This window comes from Arvicola amphibius, chromosome 18 (assembly GCF_903992535.2).
Source record: "Arvicola amphibius chromosome 18, mArvAmp1.2, whole genome shotgun sequence".
In the NCBI taxonomy this organism is placed as follows: Eukaryota; Metazoa; Chordata; class Mammalia; order Rodentia; family Cricetidae; genus Arvicola; species Arvicola amphibius.
In genome coordinates, this window is record NC_052064.1 from 5,379,951 (window position 1) to 5,400,908 (window position 20,958).

The 20,958-nt window shown below is 43.5% G+C and overlaps 1 protein-coding gene across 2 annotated transcripts in view; it reads left to right on the forward strand.

The window, feature by feature from the left end:
* Fam185a (family with sequence similarity 185 member A) overlaps positions 1–20,958 on the forward strand; it is a 35,363-nt gene extending 14,405 nt beyond the window's left edge. For both annotated transcript variants that reach the window (XM_038315498.1, XM_038315499.1), the window contains 3 exons: positions 3,259–3,354; positions 10,054–10,188; positions 20,595–20,958. In XM_038315498.1, the coding sequence (XP_038171426.1) occupies positions 3,259–3,354; positions 10,054–10,188; positions 20,595–20,707 (344 nt within the window). In that variant the 3' untranslated portion in view covers positions 20,708–20,958. The remainder of the gene's footprint in view (positions 1–3,258; positions 3,355–10,053; positions 10,189–20,594) is intronic.

Genomic DNA, 20,958 nt, shown 5'->3' on the forward strand with positions numbered 1-20,958 from the left:
GTGTGGTGAGAGATGAAGTGAGACTAGGTCTTAGGACCTTGTGCATGTCGCTCCCGTCCCGGGAGGCTCAGATGGCGGATATCACATGTTCAGCATGCTCAGCCTGTAGGGTCTCTTTCTGAGACAAGTCCACGCTGAAATTAGAATGGGTGAGCAGGAGAAAGCAGGGCCGATGAGCTGGTGATGGGACGGGAGTGCTGGCAGAGCTGCTTGCCGTCTACTCTGTCTGTCCCCTGTGACCTCTTCAACTCTGTCTGTCCCCTGTGACCTCTTCAACTCTGTCTGTCCCCTGTGACCTCTTCAAGGCATCGCCAAAACTGGGTTTCATCTTTTAAGAAGGTGGACAGGGTTTGCCTCGCACACTCCCAGAGGACAGTTTACCCCTTCTTATTTATGGAATACCTAGAGGGAACCCCATAGAAAACTTGAAGTTGCTTCAAAATTCTACCCTTTCAAACTCTTCCATCCTGTGTATAAAATCTGCCTGCTCTTGCAACTTGTCCCTCCTTTATAGCTTGGAAGTTGAAATTTAAAAATATCCAAAACCTTGCTTTCAACATGCTTATTCAGTTTTGAAGAACTTTTCCATTTATCTAAAAGAAAGCAGCACTTTTAAAATGCTAGCTTTTCAAGCTTACTTGTTTTCCTCCTGTCGACAAAATATATGTGACAACTACGAGTTTCTTTGCTTGAGCATGGTGAGCTAGCGGTTGACTCAATGCTTCACCTTTGAGTTATTAAAAATAAAACAGCTCAGTGGTCTCTGGAAGACAAGATTTTTGTCCAGAATTCTATTGGTAGATAATTCTCTGTAGGAGCCTACGTACTGCTGTCTCCTCTGTAGTTTCTGTTCTCCGGGAGCTGTGGGTCTTCTTCACATCAGCTTCTTCGTATAACCTTTAGTGTATGGAATTCTTGTGGGTAAAGTCATCATTTTACTCTTGATGGTTATCGTTCCAACAATTGTATTACAGAAAGTTTTTTTGCTGCATAACTCTTTAAAATGCAAACTATCAGGCTTTGTTAATTTAAATTTTTGAGAGTTTTTTGAGCCTTTCATCCATGAGTACTTCGTTCACGTCATCCCCACCCCATTCTCTCACCCTGCCAACTCCTCTAGTGCCCCCTCAAATCCATGACCGCCTCTGTTTTACACACACATGTATATGTGTTCATAAAAACAGGCAAGCGCGGCTGACTGGAATCAGCCTACTATGCCCTCATTCCTACAGAAGACTTACTGTCCCGTCCGTAGCCAGATATTACCTACAGCTTAGAGATTTCATGTTTGCTACATAGGTTTTTTTTTTTTGGTTTTTCGAGACAGGGTTTCTCTGTGGCTTTGGAGCCTGTCCTGGAACTAGCTCTTGTAGACCAGGCTGGTCTCGAACTCACAGAGATCCGCCTGCCTCTGCCTCCCGAGTGCTGGGATTAAAGGGGCGCGCCACCACCGCCCGGCTTACATAGGTTTCAAATGTCACTTGTGTGCTTACTTTTTATGAAACACATCTTGAGTTTTTTTGACAGATTTGAAAAATGAGACATTAGCAAAGCTCAACACTGATAACATTCAAATACGATTACTTTGTAACTTATCTTCCCCATGGTGAAGGGAATAAAAGCATTGTTTGTGGATCACCTCACATTCTTGTAGAGCCCCCTTTCCCAGAGAACTGGTTTTCAAGCACTTTGTTCAGGCTGGGATGACAAGTGTACACATTAGGAAGCCTACATGTTTGTGATCGTAATATATTTTATTAACCTTCTTTAATCAGAGGTTTCTGTTGGTGCTCATCCAGCAATCATGTAGCCAGTCTGTCTCCTGCCCTTACCTAATGTCTTCACTTATTTACATTGGTATTTATTTTTGATGTCCTCATTTACTTACATTGGTATTTAAATTTGACACTTTAAAACTAATAATTGGGGTCTCATAAAGGACCTTTTGGTATAGATTGGAGACAAATTATTCTAAATGATCTTTGTGCCAGACCTTGAATAAAATTCACTTCCAAGTTTGATTGAAGTTATTTAAAATTTGAAAGAAAAACATTGCCTTTGTGGATAATATATTTTCTCTCCATATTTTATAAAAGGTATTATTTCTCACATTATTTTCACCACTGTTCCTAGTTTGCTTCTTAATTGAAGTAGTCAAAGCTCTTGATAAAATACGCTTTTAAGAGGGGCTCCTGGAAAGTGTATGCTCTGGCCTTCTCAGTATGGTCAGGCTGGATATTACACTAAAGTTTTGGTGGCCGTGGGGGTGGGGAAGATGACCTTTAGCACTGGCATTTCGAGTCATTCTCCAGTTTCCTTGCCTCTTACTTTGCTTCCCCTTGACCTTAACCTGTTGGTCTGCTGAAAACAAGAGTCATTGACAACATGGGGAAGTTTGAGTCCATAGAAGGATTAAGTTATGATTTCCTTACTCTGACTTTTGAAGATACCTGTTCAAAACCAGAAACCTGTCAAGAAGTATTAACTGAAAAACAGAAAACAGCCTCCCCGCTTTCTGTGATTGCACCCTTGCTGCCCTCCAAGCAATGCAGTAAAGCCTGGCGGATGCCCTTTACTCTCCTACAGTAGGTTTGCTGAAGAGAAGAGTCGGCTCTCTCACTAACCTTGCCCCTGTTTATATAGACTGAACACAAGGTAAACGCCTTTGGCTAATACTGGTGGTCTACTAAATTTGTCAGTTTCAGAATAAGCGGAATGATTAAGTGATGCTTTCTGGTCTTGGCATTGGCTGCCAATCGTTACATACCATCCTTCCCACAGTCAGATGTCAGGCGATGAACCGTGGGGCAGGAGAGATGGCTCAGGGGTTAAGAGCACTGGTGCTCTTCCAGAGGACCTGGGTTTGGTTCCCAGCACCCACATGGGGCCTTCAGCTGTCTGTGACTCCAGTTCAGAGGGTCCAGTGTCCTCTTCTGGATTCTTTGGTAGCTGGCAGGCAGGTGGTACATAGACATTCTTGCTTACCAGCAACAGCATACACATAAAAACTTAAAATTAAAAGTTTGAGAAGAGATGCATTTTCAGTGTTCTGTAGATAAGTTTTGTTAGCTGTCTAGGTGTATGTTTCTAGACTTTTAATACTTGTTTACATTTTGATAAAAATAACAACACTGCTATGCAGAAAATGAAAAGCCTCACAAGGTCTGTGGGTTCTTACCCATATGTCAAGGCAGGGCCTTTATTTCAAATTTAGAATTCCATCAAGAACAATCATGGTTATGCTTTTCTCTCTCCCAGACTCGTCCTCTGGGTGTCTAAAGGCCTCAAGTCACCAGGGTGCCATTGACGTTTATATCAGCCAGCTGGAGGAAGTGGCACTGACTTCACAGGAAGGTGAGCCAACTGGACGGTCAGTGCTTGGTGTGTAATGTGAGGGAAGGATAATGTAATGTAATGACGTAATATTGGGGCAGGTGGGCGGATTATCGCCCATTGGGTCCTGATCTAAACACCGGCTATCGAGCCCTCTGAGCCGACCAGACATCTTTATGCTTAGTACGGATGGCCATGGAGACAAACCTTCTTTCTGCACAACAAGCAAGCATGGTGTTATATTTTGACGGTTACTATAGGATTTCTACTGTGGATCATTCAGTTTTGTCATGTAGGAAATAGTGTATTCTTTGTACGGGAAAAAACCCTCTAAATTAAGCCTTTCTTCCTAGCCTGTAGAGAGCCTCCCCTGTTATTGTAGAACAGTAGCCTTCAAAGTGTGGTCCTGAAGTGTCCCTGTAAAGGTCCCCAAGGCAGACTTCTACATAATTTCTCATCCAGGTCACTTAGTCTGAGTTCGCATATTTTATGGAAAGCGGAATACGAGTTGTGTCTAAACAGCCATCTTAAATAGACTTTATTTCTCTGAAAGCCAATTCTGTATGTCGGCGTACGTGTGAGCACGGTAACAGGTGACAGCATAGCTTAGCTGTGTGGACTGAGGTGTAGAAAATTAGGAACTGTCCTTCTGCATAAAAGACGTATAAAGATTGAGAGCCTCACACATCGAGCTGAGGCAGGACCAAGCTCCTCCCTCCTGCATCAAGACTGAGCAAGGCATCCCACCGTAGGGAATGGGTTCCAAAGAGCCAGTTCATGCATCAGAGACAGGTATTGGTCCCACTGCCAGGAGCCCCACAAAAGACCAAGCTACACAACTGTCACCTACATGCAGAGGGCTAGTTCAGTCCCATGCTGACTCCCTAGCTGTTGGTCCAGGGTCTGTGAGCTCCCACAAGCTGTCTCTGTGAGTTTCCCCATCATGATCTTAGCCCCCCCATCTCCTAATCTTCCCCCCACCCATCCTTCCTCATACAATCCCTCTATCCTTCTTCAACATCAAAAGAATTTGTCAGTATTCCTTCTGCTTCTATTGTGCAGAACAATTTGAAGAGTATTGATATTAGCTCTTCTTTGAAATTCTGTACTGAAACCATCTGGCCCTGGGCTTTTTTAGTGAGAGACTTTTCAAGGACTATTTCTATTTCCTAAGGAGGTCTGTTTAAATTGTTTAAATCTAGTCTTGACTTAATTTGTCCATTTCTTTTGGATTTTCCAACTTTGTGGAGTAGTTTTTGAAGTATGACTTAACGATTCTCTGTATTTCTTCGAATCTGTTGTTATGTCCCTCTTTTAACTTCTTATTTTGTTAATTTGGATATTTTCTCTCTGCCTTTTGGTTAGTTTTGGATAAGAGTTTGTCTGTCTTGTTGATTTTCCCAAAGAACCAACTCTTTGTTTCATTGAGTCTTTGTACTGTTTTTTGTTTCAATTTTATTGACTTCAGCCCTCAGTTTGATTATTTCCTGCCATCTACTCCTCCTGGGTGAGTCTGCTTCTTTTTCTTCTAGAGCTTTCAGGTGTGCTGTTAAGTCACTTGTGTGAGATTTCTCCAAATTCTCTATGTGGGCACTTAGTACCATGAACTTTCCTCTTAGCACTGCTTTCATTGCGTTCCATAAATTAGGGTATGTTGTAGATTTATTTCCATTGAATTCTAGGAAGTCTTTAATTTCTTTATTTCTTCCTTGACCCGGAGGTGGTTCTGTTGAGAGTTGTTCAGTTTCTGTAGCTTGTGTTGTTGAACTCTAATTTTTGCTCATACTAATCCCATAAGATACAAGGGGTTAGTTCACATTTTTTTTTTGTATCTGTTGAGATTTGTTTTATGAGTGAGTACGTGGTGAATTTTAGAGAAGGTTCCATGAGGGGCTGAGAAGGTATTTTCTATAGATGTCTCTTAAGTTCATTTGAGTCATAACACCTGTTAGTTCCTTTGTTTTTCTGTTAATTTTCTGTCTGGCAGACCTGTCCAGTGGTGACAGTAGGGTGTTGAAGTCGCCCACTATTTGTGTGTGGGGTTTGATGTGTGATTTAAGTTTTAGTAATGTCTGTTTTATCAATGTTGGGTGCCCTTTTATTTGGGGCATAGATGTTCATAATTGAGACTGATCTTGATGCATTTTTCCTTTGATGAATATGAAATGTCTTTCTCCATCTCTTGATTAATTTTAGTTTGAAGTCTCTTTTGTTAGATGTTAGGATAGCTACACTGACTTGTTTCTTAGGACCATTTGGTTGGGAAATATTTTCCCAAGCCTTTACTCTGAGGTAATATCTGTCTGTGAAGTTGAGGTTTGTTTCTTGTATGCAACAGAAAGATGGATCCTGTTTTCCAATCCATTCTGTTAGCCTGTGTCTTTTTATTTGTGAGTTGAGTCCATTGATATGAAGAGATGTTACTGACCAGGGTTGTTAATTCCTGTTATTTTTGGTTTTGCTGTTGGTGATGGTAGTATGAGTGTTGGCCTTGTTCGGGTTTTGCTGGTGTGAGATTATCTTTGCCTATGTTTTCATGGATGTGACGGAGTTTATCGCTCTTCATCCACTCACAATATTTATGAGTATGAGTTACAGCATTGCTTCACTGCATTGAAATAGCATGTGGTATTACAAACTTGATTAGGATTATAATTTTGTTTTTTCCTGCTGCAACCACATTCCTGGCAACTGGAAACAACAATCTCTGTCTTCTTCGAGATTCCTTTGCTTACTGTTGGCCAGGGACCTTGGCGGTCTGTCCCAGCTTTGCTGTCCACTGTCTTGTGGAGTCTGAGGTCTGCACCATTTGTCGTGAGGAGACACGGTAGAACGCTTGTGTGTTCTGTCCTGTGAGTGTGAGCATAATGGGACCTTATCTATCCCTCAGAAAGTCTGTGTGGGCTTGAGAGCCAGCTTGGCCTGTGAGTGCTGAGGTTTCCACTGACCACGTCCTAGGGAGGATGAATAGTCCTCACACAGTATGCCTCCAGGGTGTGGCTTTACTGGGATTAATTCAGTTTTGGATTTCTGACAGACTAGTATTGGTTGATGGCCATACACAGGTTTGTCTGCCTGACTCCCTTCTGTCTTTGTATGAATGAGAGCTCATAAGTCTTGTGTGTGTGTGTGTGTGTGTGTGTGTGTGTGTGTGTATGGTGTATGTGCACATATGTGGGAATGGAGGCCATTGAGCCCTCTATCTGCCCCAGAAGTCCATCTTAACCCAAATGTCCCACTGCTGTTCATTAGGAAGACTAAGAGGGTGTGAACCTACTTAAGTCCAAGGCTGAGGTTAGGCAGACTAGCAGGAAACTTGACCCTTATGTAAGTGAATTCTAAAAGGACCATTCACGGTGTCTGTCATCCTCCTTGTCCCAGAGATGAGTTGCAGAGAGAAGCGGGATGGTGCTGTGCAGTAGGCGTGTGCTGTGACCTGCACTGAGATTGTCACAGGATTTCACAGCTGATGGTGCTGTGCAGTAGGCGTGTGCTGTGACCTGCACTGAGATTATCACAGGATTTCACAGCTGATGGCGCTGTGCAGTAGGTGTGTGCTGTGGCCTGCACTGAGATTGTTCCGCGGGATTTCACAGCGAATGGAGTACTTTTTCTGATTTAGTCCTTTAGAATCTAAAATCTTCCTTTGGGATAACCAGCAGACCACACTAAAATAAAGCTGAGAGCTTTGTCGTTAGTACTTCAAAGACTGTAGCTGATCGCTAGTCAGCTGGAGTCCAGATGGTTTTGTTATTTTTCCTTACACTCTAGCAGGACTGAACACCCAGGCTTCTGTGGGTCACGTGGCACAGTGGTGTGGGGAGCATCAGACTACTGAAGCAGACTGGTCGTCCTTGCTCTGAACCTGCGCTCTGACTGCAGCCGTGGTGGGCACTTGAGCCAGTCCTGTGCTGTACTTCTTGAAACTGAAATAGCACTTGTTGTGGTCTTTGCGCGTATGTGGTGATTACTGCTCCTTTTAGCAAAGAAACTAGTAGTTCCTCGTGTTCTGATACCCACACTCCTGACAGAACCATGACGGGTGTTCTCAGAGGTTGCTCGACTGCCTGGGAGAAAAAATTCACTGCTGTAAATCAGTATACCGAGGAGAAAAATGTAGTGAGAAGCGGCGGGGCTGCGTCCCGCCACCCGCCGCTGGCTAGCTTTACACCCGAAATAATTATACGGAAACTGTATTCTTTTAAAACACTGCCTGGCCCATTATCTGTAGCCTCTTATAGGCTAATTCTCACATCTTCCTTTAACCCATATTTAGTAATCTGGGTAGCACCACAAGGTGTGCCTTACCAGGAGAGATCTTAACCTGTGTCCATCTCGGAGAGGAGCAGCATGGAGACTCACTATGGCGAATGCCTGAAGCGTCTCCCCAACTCTACTTCCTTGTTCCCATAATTCTGTTCTGTCTACTCCACCTACCTAATTTTCTGTCCTCTTAAAGGGCCAAGGCAGTTTTCTTTATTAATTAACCAATGAAAGAAACATAGACAGATAACTCTCCTCCATCATTTCCCCTTTTTCTGTTTAAACAAAAAAGAAAGGCTTCAACTTTAACATAGCAAAATTACATATAACAAAACAGTTATCAAGCAAGTATTACAGTTACAATATTTAAATCTATTTTATCTTTTATCATAACTAAGGAAAGCTATAACTATCTATTTATTTTTTAACTCCATCAAAGACTCCAGAAGGATATAATGTTACCTAAGTAAACAAGAAATAAGTAACTTATAAAACTCTAGAAATGACAGAGACAACTCACTGCCTGGACAGTCACCCAAAGTTCCTCTGTACCGTTGGGGCATCCATCTTTGGGCTTCAGGCCCATAGTGTCCAGCAGACTTTTTTATGAAGCAGGAAATTTCAAAGACAGTTCAGTCACTTTTTACTGTGTCCTGTAGAACGTCTCGCAGACTCTTTTATGAATCAGGAACCCCGAAAGACCATCTCACCTTTAGGCAAGTTTAGCAGTCCTCTCTCTGTGGGTTTTTTGTGTCCAGTCTATGCAACAGTCCAGGCAAGAGCAGTTTCTTGTCCAAATGGCTAACAAACTCCATAAGTAGCCTCTTTAATGCCCATCTTTCTCTCGAAGTAGATTGGTGTTGTCAGGAGCAGACGTGTCTCATTGTCATGAAAAACCCTAAGTTATTAAAACATTAAATGCCATATTCTGCAGTCTTTGAAAGATATGAAGAATGCCTATCTGAAATATATCTATGCACATCTAGAAAATGACTAACATGACTACAAGCTTGACTATTAATCGATGATTATCCATTAACAACCTATATTTCCTAATTATACATTACATTCTTTAAAATGAACTACAATCACAATAGCTTAATCAAAATCAGAAATACATATACATATAACAAATTGACCTTAAAATCCATACCAATGCAAATTATTCATATCTATATCATATCCCCCTTTAAATGTAAAAGAACATTTATAAACAATATTTGGGAATGTGGGCGCAGTTATTTTTCTCCAAACTGTTTTTTGTTGAGTGGGGGCGTTGTTATTTAGGTCTTTTATGGTATAACCTGTGTGTTAGGTTTCTCTCAGTTGGCAGTTGAGTGAAGTAATTTTTTGAAGATGTTTACAGCAACCTTTTAGGAGGGCGTGGTCTATTATACCATATTGGGATAGAAGCAATCCACAGAGTCTCGTCCTCTGTGAAAACAAAAGAAGAAACTCTTTTTTAAAGCATCATGTTTTTAGATCTAAATCCTGAAGTCATATCGTTAAGATGTCCATTTTGGTCTAGCCTGGCAGCCCATATAATGAAATGTCTCTCTGTATTTAGCTCCTTTATAGTCAAAAAAATCAAAGAAAACATAACAAAATACATAATCTAGACTCTGTGAATTTTTTATTTTTACGTGGCTTATTTTTATTTTATCACTTTACTTTATTTTGTCTCTTTAAAGACTTTATCCCTTTTTTAAGGCATTAACTTTATTTTTTATATATTTATTTTTTTTTTCTCAAGCCTACGTACAGTCATCCAACATTGTGACCCATATGGGGGTCTTATATGTCTGAATCTGTTTTATTGTGAATCTGTAATTTTTTACTATCTAGGAGCATTTTTTAAAATGTTAAGCACTTCTTAAAAACTTAAGTTGTGCCACTTATAGGTAATACGGTACTGTCTGTTTTTAGCCAAGTCTAAACCTTAACTGTGTTGTTATCATGGTAATTACGATAGATCCTGTCTGAGCTCAGTACAGTTTAGCATGGCGGAGCAGAGCCAAAGCTGCTATTGCCTCAGTCATTTGGTGCCCCTGAGCTGTACAAAGTTTTAGGTGCACAGCAGTCCACATTGGAGCTGTACTCAGCAGTTTAATTTTGATACTGAGCGTGCAGCACAGAAACTCTCTTAATCCAAGTCACAGCCGAATCTGAAGCGCAGAGCACCGTGTAGTCTGAAAACATCTCTCTCTCTATGGCGGCAGGAATCCGCAAATGTTGTCCCGCTCGCCTAAGCCTGATTTTGCCATCTGTCCAGGTGTAGGCAGGGAGCAGTGAGCCATTGGCATGGTCTCAGAGAACTTTTTTTTCGATCCCAAGCGGGCAAGGTTTTTAAGTGGATTTAGTCACCACGTTGGAGCGCCAGAAAAACAGTAAATCAGGAGCAATATTTTAATGAAATTTATAATTTATTTGTATTGTTTTACTTTAAATTTACTGCAGGCTCTATTACTGTCAAGGCCCCATCTTCTCTACAAGCTTATTTAAAGTTATCAGGGAAAGAAGTGGTTGTGGATGCAGACGTTCATGTTCACGACATGACCAAGGATCATAAAGGTGGCAGCGTGACAGTCACAGGTAAGCAGACTGCGGTAACTGTGGGGTGAGCGGCAAGGAGCCTGCGTGTAACCATGGGTAGATGGCCACTGCGCATGCGTGAGTGGCAGTGTGCTAACTGCAGCTCTGGTGTGCCTGACATTGTTCTTGCAGTGACTGTCAGTGACGTAGCGCAGACACTGTAGAAAAGACCTCCTCACTCACGTAGGGTCACTCAGTGCGTCTGTCCTTATGTAAAAGTCTGGACCTTGAAAGTCAATGTTATTACACAAGCCTTAAGTTAACTGCGTGGTTAGACAGGAATCCTGTTTGCTGTGCACACTGTAAATTCTCTCTTTTGGTGTGGCAAAGTCTCAGTTCCACAACTTGAATAATTTTTGTGCATTTTTCATTACTTCTAGCTACACTAATGCCTATACTGTCTTTAAGTGTTTTCATGGTTACTAAAATTATTGCTAGCATTTCCCTTTAAATTCTAATACAATGTCATCAGAAAGAACACTGAAGTAAACTGTACATGTCCATGTGCTACAGGCTTACCCATGAGATAATGGCCATGGGTATGAAAGGGGTGTTCTTAAAGTTCCAATTTTAAGAGTTCTTTTTCTAGGTCATGAGTGTTAAGAGTGCAATCTACTAAAAAAAAAAAAAACGGATATTGACAAAAGCATAATAAGAATAAAAATATCTGTATTCCCAGGTCTTACTGTCGGTAGAATCAAAATTACAAGATTAAAATGTGATTAATGTCAGATTATATTAATTGTGCTAAGAATCAATATGAGACGTGGGGTCGGTTGATTTTGTTCGTCTCTTTTAGGCAAGGCCTCCCTGAGTAGTCTAGGCTGGCCAGGATTTACAGCCCTTGTGGTATAGCCCACCCAGTTTTGCCACCGTGTGTAGCCTAACTTCTTGAGTTTATAAGGAGCCAAGAGCCGTCTAGTGCTACTTCTATAACTGTCCTTCTGTACCAGGCTCTTTTCTTTCTGCCCTTTCCTGTCTTTATTTGGACACTCACTCAAGAAGCACTTCTGGAGTCAGACACGGCTAGAAGCTAGGAGTGGGGAAGCCGTACAGAGCTGATCTTCTGCTGAGAAAGACAGTGCTGGCCGGGCGCACGCAGTGAGGGTAATGTGCAGGGTGCAGGCACTGCATTAGATTAGATCAGCACGACTTTGAGAAAGTAGAGCCAAGAGAACAGAGGGAAAGTGGATTGAAGGTGCCCGAGGATTGGGGTGGAGTTAGTTGGTTTGGATTTTATATTGAGAGTACTGAAAAGCTTTGCCCTGGAACTCATAACTAGGTTTGGATATTAGAACGGTCACTCTACGTTTCTTGTGAGGAAAGTGTAGAGAGAAGGACAGTTGGTGAGCGCAAAGCCAGTCAGAGGCTACGATGGATCCCGTGGCCCGGCCTCTGCAGTAGCTGCTCACGTTCAACAGCGGGTCACTTCCGATTTCGGAGGGAGGAAGAGGCCAGCGGATGCTATGACGACACATAACATTTATTTTAAAAGGTTTTTAAAACCTTGTAGCCTCTTCTGTCTTTTTCATGTGCTCCCAAACTCGGGCTCTGCTTACTGAACCGGAAGAGGTCCAACTGCAGAAGAGTCTCTTCCTGCTTGCTGCCACCGTCAGGGCAGCAGAGTCCTGCAGGGCTGCAGGGGGGCAAGGGGTATCCTGTGGGGCTGGTCGTAGGCTGTGGTGCTGCCTCTGCCTGTGCAGCCTCTCTCAGCGCTGTAGGAGCAGCTGCGGGAGGTGAGGAAAACTCTCCCTGCTGTGCTTCGGTTCCCAAGGCCAGTGGCCCTGTTTCTGAAGTCATCAAATAAAGAGACTGACTGAAAACATCAGTTCTGTTGGAACCTGCTCTGGTAGAAATCAGCTGGGGGTCCCTGGGAGGGGGTGCTAAGGCTGAGGAAACATGAGATTAAGAGAAGTGAAGACAGAAAAAGGACAGACCGGGGGAACTGAGGTCAGCACCAAACAGCCCCAAGTTTATTTCTCAGCCAGCATACATACTACAGGCAAAAGGCAGGACACAGAGCAGGGCAGTCAGCTGACCCCCTCCCTGCGTGGTCCTCAGGAGGAAGCTCAAGCAGGTGCATTATCTTCTTTAGCTAAGCATCTTCTAATCGCCAATGGGAAGTGTCTCTGGCTGGTGTACACCAGCCCAAACCTTATAAAAAAACGTGCTCTTTCATCTGGGCAAGAACGCTCTTTCCCATGGCCTTAGTCAGAGTTTCTCACAGCCCTCAAGGTTACTGGAACAAGCAGAGCAGGCAGGACTTCAAATGACTTCTTTAAGGCAGAAATGACTCCTGAGTCACACGTGGGTTCCCACAAGATCACATTATTCTTTCCCGCACAGATATCTGATTGGAAACCTAATTTTGGAAACAGTAAGCAGGTTTATGTGTAAGTTAGGTTATAGGCAGCTGAGTTCAGCTCATCTGAACCTTCATCTGGGCCTTCCGCGTGGGCCAGGAGGCAGAGAAGCAGAAATACCACCCTTGTTTCTAAGAGCTCCGGATTGTGTCTGTAGCCAGACTTCTTTCTAGTCAGAGTGGTTCCTGTTCTGTGGTTCCCTGCCCCAGCTGTCACTGAAGGCCACCTCTACCTTGCGCAAGTGCTGCAGTGACCGTGATTTCTAAGTATCACATGCCGTTCTGAGGTCAGAAGGAAACTAGGCGCTCGGGCTGAAGGTCACCTGCAGAAACTTGGTGCTGTGAGCACGCTTAGGAGTGTGCTCTCTGCTCTTCATGAGAATTCTGATTCTGCTTTGTGTATTCTCCATATATGGCAAGTTGAACAAGCTGTGAATAGCTTTGGTAATACCTTTTATTTTTTTATTTTTTTTATTTTTATTTTTATTTTATTTTATTTTATTTTATTTTTTTTTTTTTTGGTTTTTCGAGACAGGGTTTCCCTGTAGTTTCTAGATCCTGTCCTGGAACTAGCTCTTGTAGACCAGGCTGGCCTCGAACTCAGAGATCCGCCTGCCTCTGCCTCCCGAGTGCTGGGTTTAAAGGCGTGCGCCACTACCGCCCAGCTGGTAATACCTTTTAAGTAAGTTAATTTTTCTATGGAGTTTTAGCATTCAGTTTCATCAGTTTACTTATGAAACTTGATTGTGGTGTATTAGTCTCCAAGCCCTGAAGTGCCTGCGGTACAATAGAGAGTGCTAGAGGAAAGACTGACGTTCGTCCTGCTTATCTCGTATGGACCCAGCACTGCTGCTCAGCTACATCTTAGTCAAAATGCAGCGTAAAGCACACACGCCCACACCCACGTAGAGTTCTCAGCGTATTACCAATAAAATGCTTGCTTTATGAACATGAATGCTTAGGTTTCACCCCAGAACCCACACCCACATATTTAGAACAAACAGACAAACAAACAGATTATCATAAATAATCGTAGCACTGGGGAGGTGGCAACAGGCTGGTTCCTGGGCTCTCTGGCCAGCCAGTCTCACCGACTCAGTGAGTTCCAGGCCATTTGAGAAAACCTGTCTGAAAATACAGATAGGACCATTTGAGAAAACCTGTCTGAAAATACAGATAGGACCCAAGGAACAATCCAGGGGCTATCCTCTGGCCTCCATGCACTAGAGAATCAGGCCAGAGGTTGGAAAGAAGTTGGAATGTGACCCAAGTCCTTAGGTTCTATTTTGTAACGTAAGGATAGATTTTAGTGCTCCAAGTAAGGAAAAAAGTGCAGTCTTTGGACACGACTTTTAGAAATAACTAAAAGTAATTTACAGTTTTAAATTACAGTTTTAAATAAACAGAAGTAATTTCTTAGTGTCATATGTATATTTAGGATCATATTGGGGAGATTCAGTAACTGAAAATAATGCTATCAGCTTTATATATGTAAGGCTTTTTTTTTCTTTATGTCTACTGGTGTTTTGCCTGCATGTATGTCTGTGAGAGGTGTCAGAAGCCTTGGAACTGTAATTACAGACAGTTGTGAGCTGTCATGTGGGTGCTGGGAATTGAACCCAAGTCTTTCTTGGAAGAGCAGCCAGTGCCCTTAACTGCTGATCCATCTCTCCAGCCCGTATGCTTTTTAAAGCATTTATTTAAATATGCTGATGGAGAATTAATATAGGAACTGTTTTCATAACACTTGTGTCCTTACATTTTATTTCCTTAACAGAGTGTGAGATTTTGGAAATACCATGAGTAATAAGACAGACAGCACCTTTGTTAATGTCCACCAAAAGGGCAGGATTTGCTTCTGTTCATTGTAATCTTTGTAGAGGCTGATAGCATTTATATAACTTTTTTTTTTTTTCTGAGACAGGGTTTCTCTGTGTTGCTTTGGAGCCTGTCCTGGAACTTGCTCTTGTAGACCAGGCTGGCCTCGAACTCAGAGATCCGCCTGCCTCTGCCTCCCGAGTGCTGGGATTAAAGACATGCACCATGATCGTTTGACTTGTATAATATTTTTGAAAAGAAAACTCTCCCAGGCAGGATACAGTTACAGGGATTAAGTTACCCTCTCACCTGAAGCAATGATAGAGGAATAGTAAAATACAGTTTTCATCAGTTTTGAAGACACTGACATCAGGCACTTAAAGAAAGCAATCACTGAGGGATAGAACTGAGCCAATGGTGGCTTTGATGACGTCATCACGGTCCAGCACCGCTGGAGAGGGAGCTGCTGAGCATGCAACTCTGGCTGGCTGTGCGCAGGGGATGGAGACAAGCTTCCAAAGGCAATGGGGTCCCAGGTCACACAGTGATGGGGACACACCACCAAAGTCTGTTCAACCAGAAGCGAGTTTTGTCCCTGAGTGTAGCGAACGTGGTTGGCCGGCAATGGGAAATAACCAAACTAGCCTTATATGAAATACTCAGCTTTAATAAATGGGAGAAACTTACAGAGCCAAAGTTTCAGCGAAGAGCAGGGAACCAAGAGGGAGGAGCTCATCAAAACAGGGATCTTTTAAAGGTATTTTGTGCCCTGGAGGGGTCACGCCCCTCAGACAAGGGATTGGTCAGCTACCCCATCACCTGAGAAAGAAAAATTCACCAGGGAGCACACAGAGCCCATCAGCTATAGCTGTGACCACAGCCAGAGATCAGGCTTCTGAAACTGTGGCAATGGGGCTGGTTCTGAGCCTCCTCTTGTAGTAAAATCGGGTACCGGGTGTGGGCCAGAGAGCTCATACAGCCTGAGGTCAGGCTTAAAGTCACATTGCATTTGAAGTTTTACAGCGTTTGGTTGTAGGACGTTAGAATATTAACTTAGGATGTTTGCAAAAGCCTGCGGCGGACATAGCTGCTTTTCACTCCCTGAAGGAACGCAAGGCAGACCGACCTAGGAGCCCCTAGAGGCCGCAGTTCGACGCTAACCTGTGCCTGCAGTACCTGCCTGGCCGGGAAGCTGGGAGGCAGGAGGCCTCTGTTCACAGTGACTGCCAGGATGTCTGCTCTTAAGGCAGAAAGTGTTTGTTAGAGTAAACAGTGGCTGCCAACTTTATTTTTTTTTCTCCCAAGATGTGTTTGGTCTTACAACTTTCTGTTTCTATATTCTATTCCTGGACTCTGCAACACGGGTCTAGGATTTTGTCAGGACCTTTTCTGCAGCCAGTCCACTCCCAGTCCACTTACACGGCTTGTTGTATGTGTTGACTAAGATATGCTGCGCCATCCCTGTAGCTCCTGGATACAGTTTGCCTGTATTAAACTTGCAGGTGTTAGTGCTGGGGATTTCTGTGTCTGTGTTCCTCAGGGGTATTGACCTGAAGTTTTCTTTCTTCTTGGGGATTTATTTGGTTTGCGTAGTAGACTAATACTGGCTTCATTGGAGTTTGGAAGTGTCGCTTCTGTTTCTGTTTGTTTGAATAATTTAAGAAGTACTGGTTGTAGCACGTCTTTGAGATTCTGGTTCGGCTATGACCCTCTCTGGGCTTGGGCCTTTTGGGTCTGTGTTGATGAACTCTCCCTGGTTTAAATTTGGTGGTTTGGATAAATACAGGCATTTGTTCATTTAAGTTTTCTGACTTAATGGAGTATAGGTTGCTAAAGAATTTCCTTATAGTATTCTTTCTTTGTAACTGTTGTAATTTTTGCCTGTTGACTTTTGATTCTGTTAATGTAGATCATCTCTTTCTTTTGGTTAGTTTGACCAAAAGACTTTCAATCCTATTTTTTCAAAGAACCAGCTCTTAACTTGAATTTTCCTTGACCCTATCTCATTAATTCCTGCCCTGATTTTTATTATTTCCTGCCACATAATGGATTTTGTTTGGTTTTTGCTTTTCTAAATTCTTGAGTTGTATCATTAAGTCATTTATTTAAGTTCATTCTATTTTTTAATGTAAGCAGTGGGACTTAGGACTTACAAATTTCCCTTTTTAGGAATACTTTTAATCTCTTCCCCAGAGGTTTTATTGTTCTGTGTTTTCATTTTAATTTAGTCCCCGTAATGTTTTTTCTTGATTTCTTTACTCATTTATCATTTCGTAATGTGTTGTTTCAGCTCCCCAAGTTTGTGTAATTATGAGAAAACTGTTTGCTTTTGATTTTAAGTTTTGTTGCACCATGGCCAGATAAGACCATGGAATTTTATCATTTGTCCTGACTGTGTTAAGATTTGGTTTTTGTCCCAGGATGCAATCTACGTTAGAGACGTTTCCATGGGCTGCTGAGCAGAATGCTTATGCTTGGCATTTGAGTAGAATTTCCTGTAGATCTGTTAGGTCAGCTTGGTGTATGATGTCATTCAATTCTGACATTATACAATTTGCTTGTCCAGATGACCTATGTGCTGGTGAAAGCGGAGTGGTGAACTCACCTACTGGGTTTAAGGTAGTTAGTCTGCGCCTTTATTTCCGGCAGTACTCTTTTGATGAAACTGGGTGCACTGCAGCTTGGTGCATATATATCTAGGGTTGTGACAGCTCGTCAGACTGAGGGTAGTGACAACTTGTTTACTTCCAGGCCCCGTGTGTTTACAATACTTTCCCATCCTTCCACTCTGTTGGTCTTTAAAGCTGAGTTTCTTGTAGACAACAGAAAGCTGGGTTTTGTTTCTTACAGTCAGCCTGTGTCTTCTGGCTGGAGAGTTGAGGCCGTGAATGTGTAGTTATTATTGGAAAGGCGTGTGTCGGTTGTAGACGTGTTATTGTTTTCAGTTTGTGTTCCTCGCCCTGCGCTGTGTTCCAGTGACTGAGGCTCCATTTGCCTTCTTCCTATGGTCTCTTGGCTACACTTACTCCTCCCTTCAGTACCAAGCAACCCTGGTTCCAGTGTTTCTGAAGTGGAGCTGGTTTGGTGGACACGATTTCTTTCAGCCTGTTTACACCCTGGCAAGTTTTTATTTTTCCTTGACTTTGGCAGATATTTTCCTGGGCACAGTAACGTAGATTGGTAACCGTGGTATTTTAGGATATGTTCGTAGAGGTTCTTCTGGCTTTTAAAGTTTCCATTGAGAAGTCAGCTTCTGGTAGGTTTTCCTCTGTGTGGGACTTGTGTTCTTTCTTTGTGCAGCTCTCAGTGCCCTTGTGTACCATTTGTGTTCGCTGGGCTATGCTCGCCCTGCCTTTGGTGTGCCGTGTGCTCCTTGTGTCTGTGTGGGGCTCTTTCCTTAACTTGGGAACATTTCTTTTATGATCTTATTAACGATATGGCCACTGACACTGACGACGGAGTCTTTTCTTTCATTTATTCCTATAATTCAGATTTGGTCTTTTTGATGCTCTGTGGTGTTAAATGTGTGACATTCACATGCCAGAAAGGTTAGAATTTATTTGGGGCACAGATGTTAGATTTACATGATGCTTCCCGCAGAATACTGAGCCAGACAAGTTCAGTTACTTTGGGTGATGACTGTCACTGAGGTAGAGATACATTTCAGATACAACTAGGAAAAAATAGATAATTCACTCCATCAAGTCATAGTTTACCTATACCAAATGTATTGAATTCTATTCTTATTTATTCCATTTTACTACTGTAGTTTATTTTGATACAAGTTAAGAACTGCTCAATTTCATTAGCTTCTAGCAAAATATGACAACTTGAAAAAATGTACATTTAATATTAATATTTTTGCATCTGATAGAAGATAGTGATACTAGCACTCACATACAGCATACGCAATGGCTGATACTGTTGTTTGTGTTTTACATGAATTCACTCATTAAATTCTTATGACAAAAAAAAAACCCAGGTATGTTCTGAGTTAACTAAGGGAACTGGAAATGGCGTATTGGGGAGATCTGAGCAGGAGCCTAGCGGGTAAACAGCAGAGTCAGCAGTCAGAGTCAGCAGTGTAGGCGACTGTCCTTCCACTTACTGGCAGGTCCGCTGCCCCAGCATGGCCATCTGCCCTTTCTCTATCCATTTGTAGACAGAGAGACATGTAAGGATAAGGTTTTGGAACTAGGCTCCAGTGTGTTGCCAGACTCGGATCTGAAGAATCTGTAAACCATACAAGTCAGACGAGCATCTGCACAGATTCAGGCCTGAGTACCAAGAGCTTTAGTGAAGTAGCTGTTGGCAGGACAGGGAGTTTGTGATGTCCGGCCTTGGAGTGTGGAGGGTAACTGAAGTCACTCATCTGTCGTGTGTAACCAGCTCTTGCTCTTGGCCTCTCCTGCTGCAGAAGGAAGTGGGCCAATCAGCTTCTTACTCCATAAGACAAACACACATATTGAGGCAGTGATGCAGGCTGGATATTAAGGAAAAGACCAGGAACGTCTGTTGATACTTTATTATCGGTGCTAAGAGATGCTCAACGACAAAAAGTTAAGGAATTCCAGTCTTGCCTCCATGTTTATTTGAATCACTAGAAAAAGAAATTCTATATCATCAGTATAAGATACACCTATCAAATGCAGCACAGGCACAAGAAAGGCAGTTAGAGGTGAAGCCGACCCTCGCTGAAAAGTGGGAGGGACAGGAGGAAGCTTCTGACACTGAATGCCGGCAGAGGCACTTACCCGTGTAAGCAAAGGTGAGGTGTGCAGGCTTGGGTGTATTGAAAACACAGCAGGGAAGGCGGCCCAGGAAGTGGCTGAGTCGTGCCCCACCCCCTGCATTCTAGAGCAGGGGCAGGGAGTTCAGGACACACTCCTGACTATGGTTCAGGGGGAAGGGAAGGGAAGCGAGAATGCAGAGAACTTGGAGTGTGACATAAAGATCGCATATCACAAAGGAGCATGGCCTCAGCTGAGACTATCTCATGGTGTTAACAGGGAAACAACCATAGGAAAAAGAAGGTGTCGATGGTGGATTGCAGGAATGTACCCACAGCTCCCTCGGGTTCCATCGTTGCTGGTTTAACTTCAGTGGCTCTCAGGAGGGAGACAGCGCTGGCGCACGGGATGTGTTGATGGCAGAGGTGATGTGTAACTAGAGCAGCAGAGGGGAGAGAGAGAAAACATCTCACTGTGTGGCTGCCACCGGTCCCAGGACAGGAGGGGGAAACAGACAGGCCCAGCAGGATGCAGAGAGAAGGCTAAGTGAGGCCCCAGGGACAACTGGGTGGGGAGGAGCTGTTCCCGAAGTTCTACAGATGCCACCCTGAACACTCAACAAGTGCTGATGCTTAGGGAAAGCTGCCTGGTACAAGGTGGACATTGATATAGCCTCAGTTACGCTGAAAAACAAAGAAAAATTTAAAAGTGCAGTTCTTTTTATGTAAATACAAATAATCCACAGTTACAAAGCAGATCAGTGATTGCTAGGTTGTAGGGTGAGGGAACAGTTGACTCCTGGGCAGGAAAGTATGTTAGCCAGCCTTCAGTTACTGTAACAATTATCTGAGCTAATCAGCTTACAGTGAGAATGACTGGCTTACAGTTTGGGGAGCTCCAGTTTCTGATCAGCAGGTGGTCCCTTACCTGTGGGCGTGTGCTGAGGCAGCCGCTCACCTCTGGGCACTGCTCAATCTCAGGGCAGTAGAATGAGAAGAGCGTATAAAGGGGCTGGGACACTCCAGTGGCCAAAAGACCTACGTACGACGGGACCTACACCAGGATGGTGATAAAGCCTTTAACGCAGCCTCTGAGGGACAGGGTACGGATAGAAGATTGCAGTGTGTGAGGAGATGAAGGAGGGGCTGATGTGCTCGCTGCCTTGTGGGGAGAGAGCTGACTCCCCAGACCTCCACACTTGTCAGACTGACTGTGTTGTGCACCTCAGATGCAAGTAGTGTAATGATGCATTCGCAGAAGTCTCCTCTCTCAGCCGATACCAGAACCAGCGTGACAACTCACCTCAGTTCTGACGGCATGAACGAGGAGCAGTGCACGTCCCCTCTCCAGGGCTTTCCTGACTGACGCTATCGCTTGTTTTCACAAGGTGCTCGTTCTTAGGCATTTCTGCCTTTTTGAGATAAACAAGAAAGATTAGTCTGCTTAAATATGGTTCTTGGCTACTAAACTGAAGGTGGTGCAATTCTGTATTTCAGGACTCATGAATCAAGCAAGGAGTCAGGAAAGGTGGATAAACGCCGTCGCCCCCAAAGGCACCGTGAGTTTTAAACATCAGAGCTGGTTCCAGTCTCTGAAACTGCCGGACTGAGAACGGCTCCGCCGTGTTGATCAACTCTCGCGTGAACTAGCAGACCTGCGAGTACGAGACCGCCGCCAGCGGAGCTCACAGCAGTGTTGCAGACAACAGCGTTAGCGGGAGCACTGGCGAGCGGTCGCGGGAGTTCCGCAAAGCGTGCACTTGACTACAGAGTTTGTTTTCTATTGCTGTGTTCCAAGTTACAGAAGCCCCCTGGACATGTTCTGAGGGCTCCGGGATGCCTGAAACCACAGGCAGTGTCA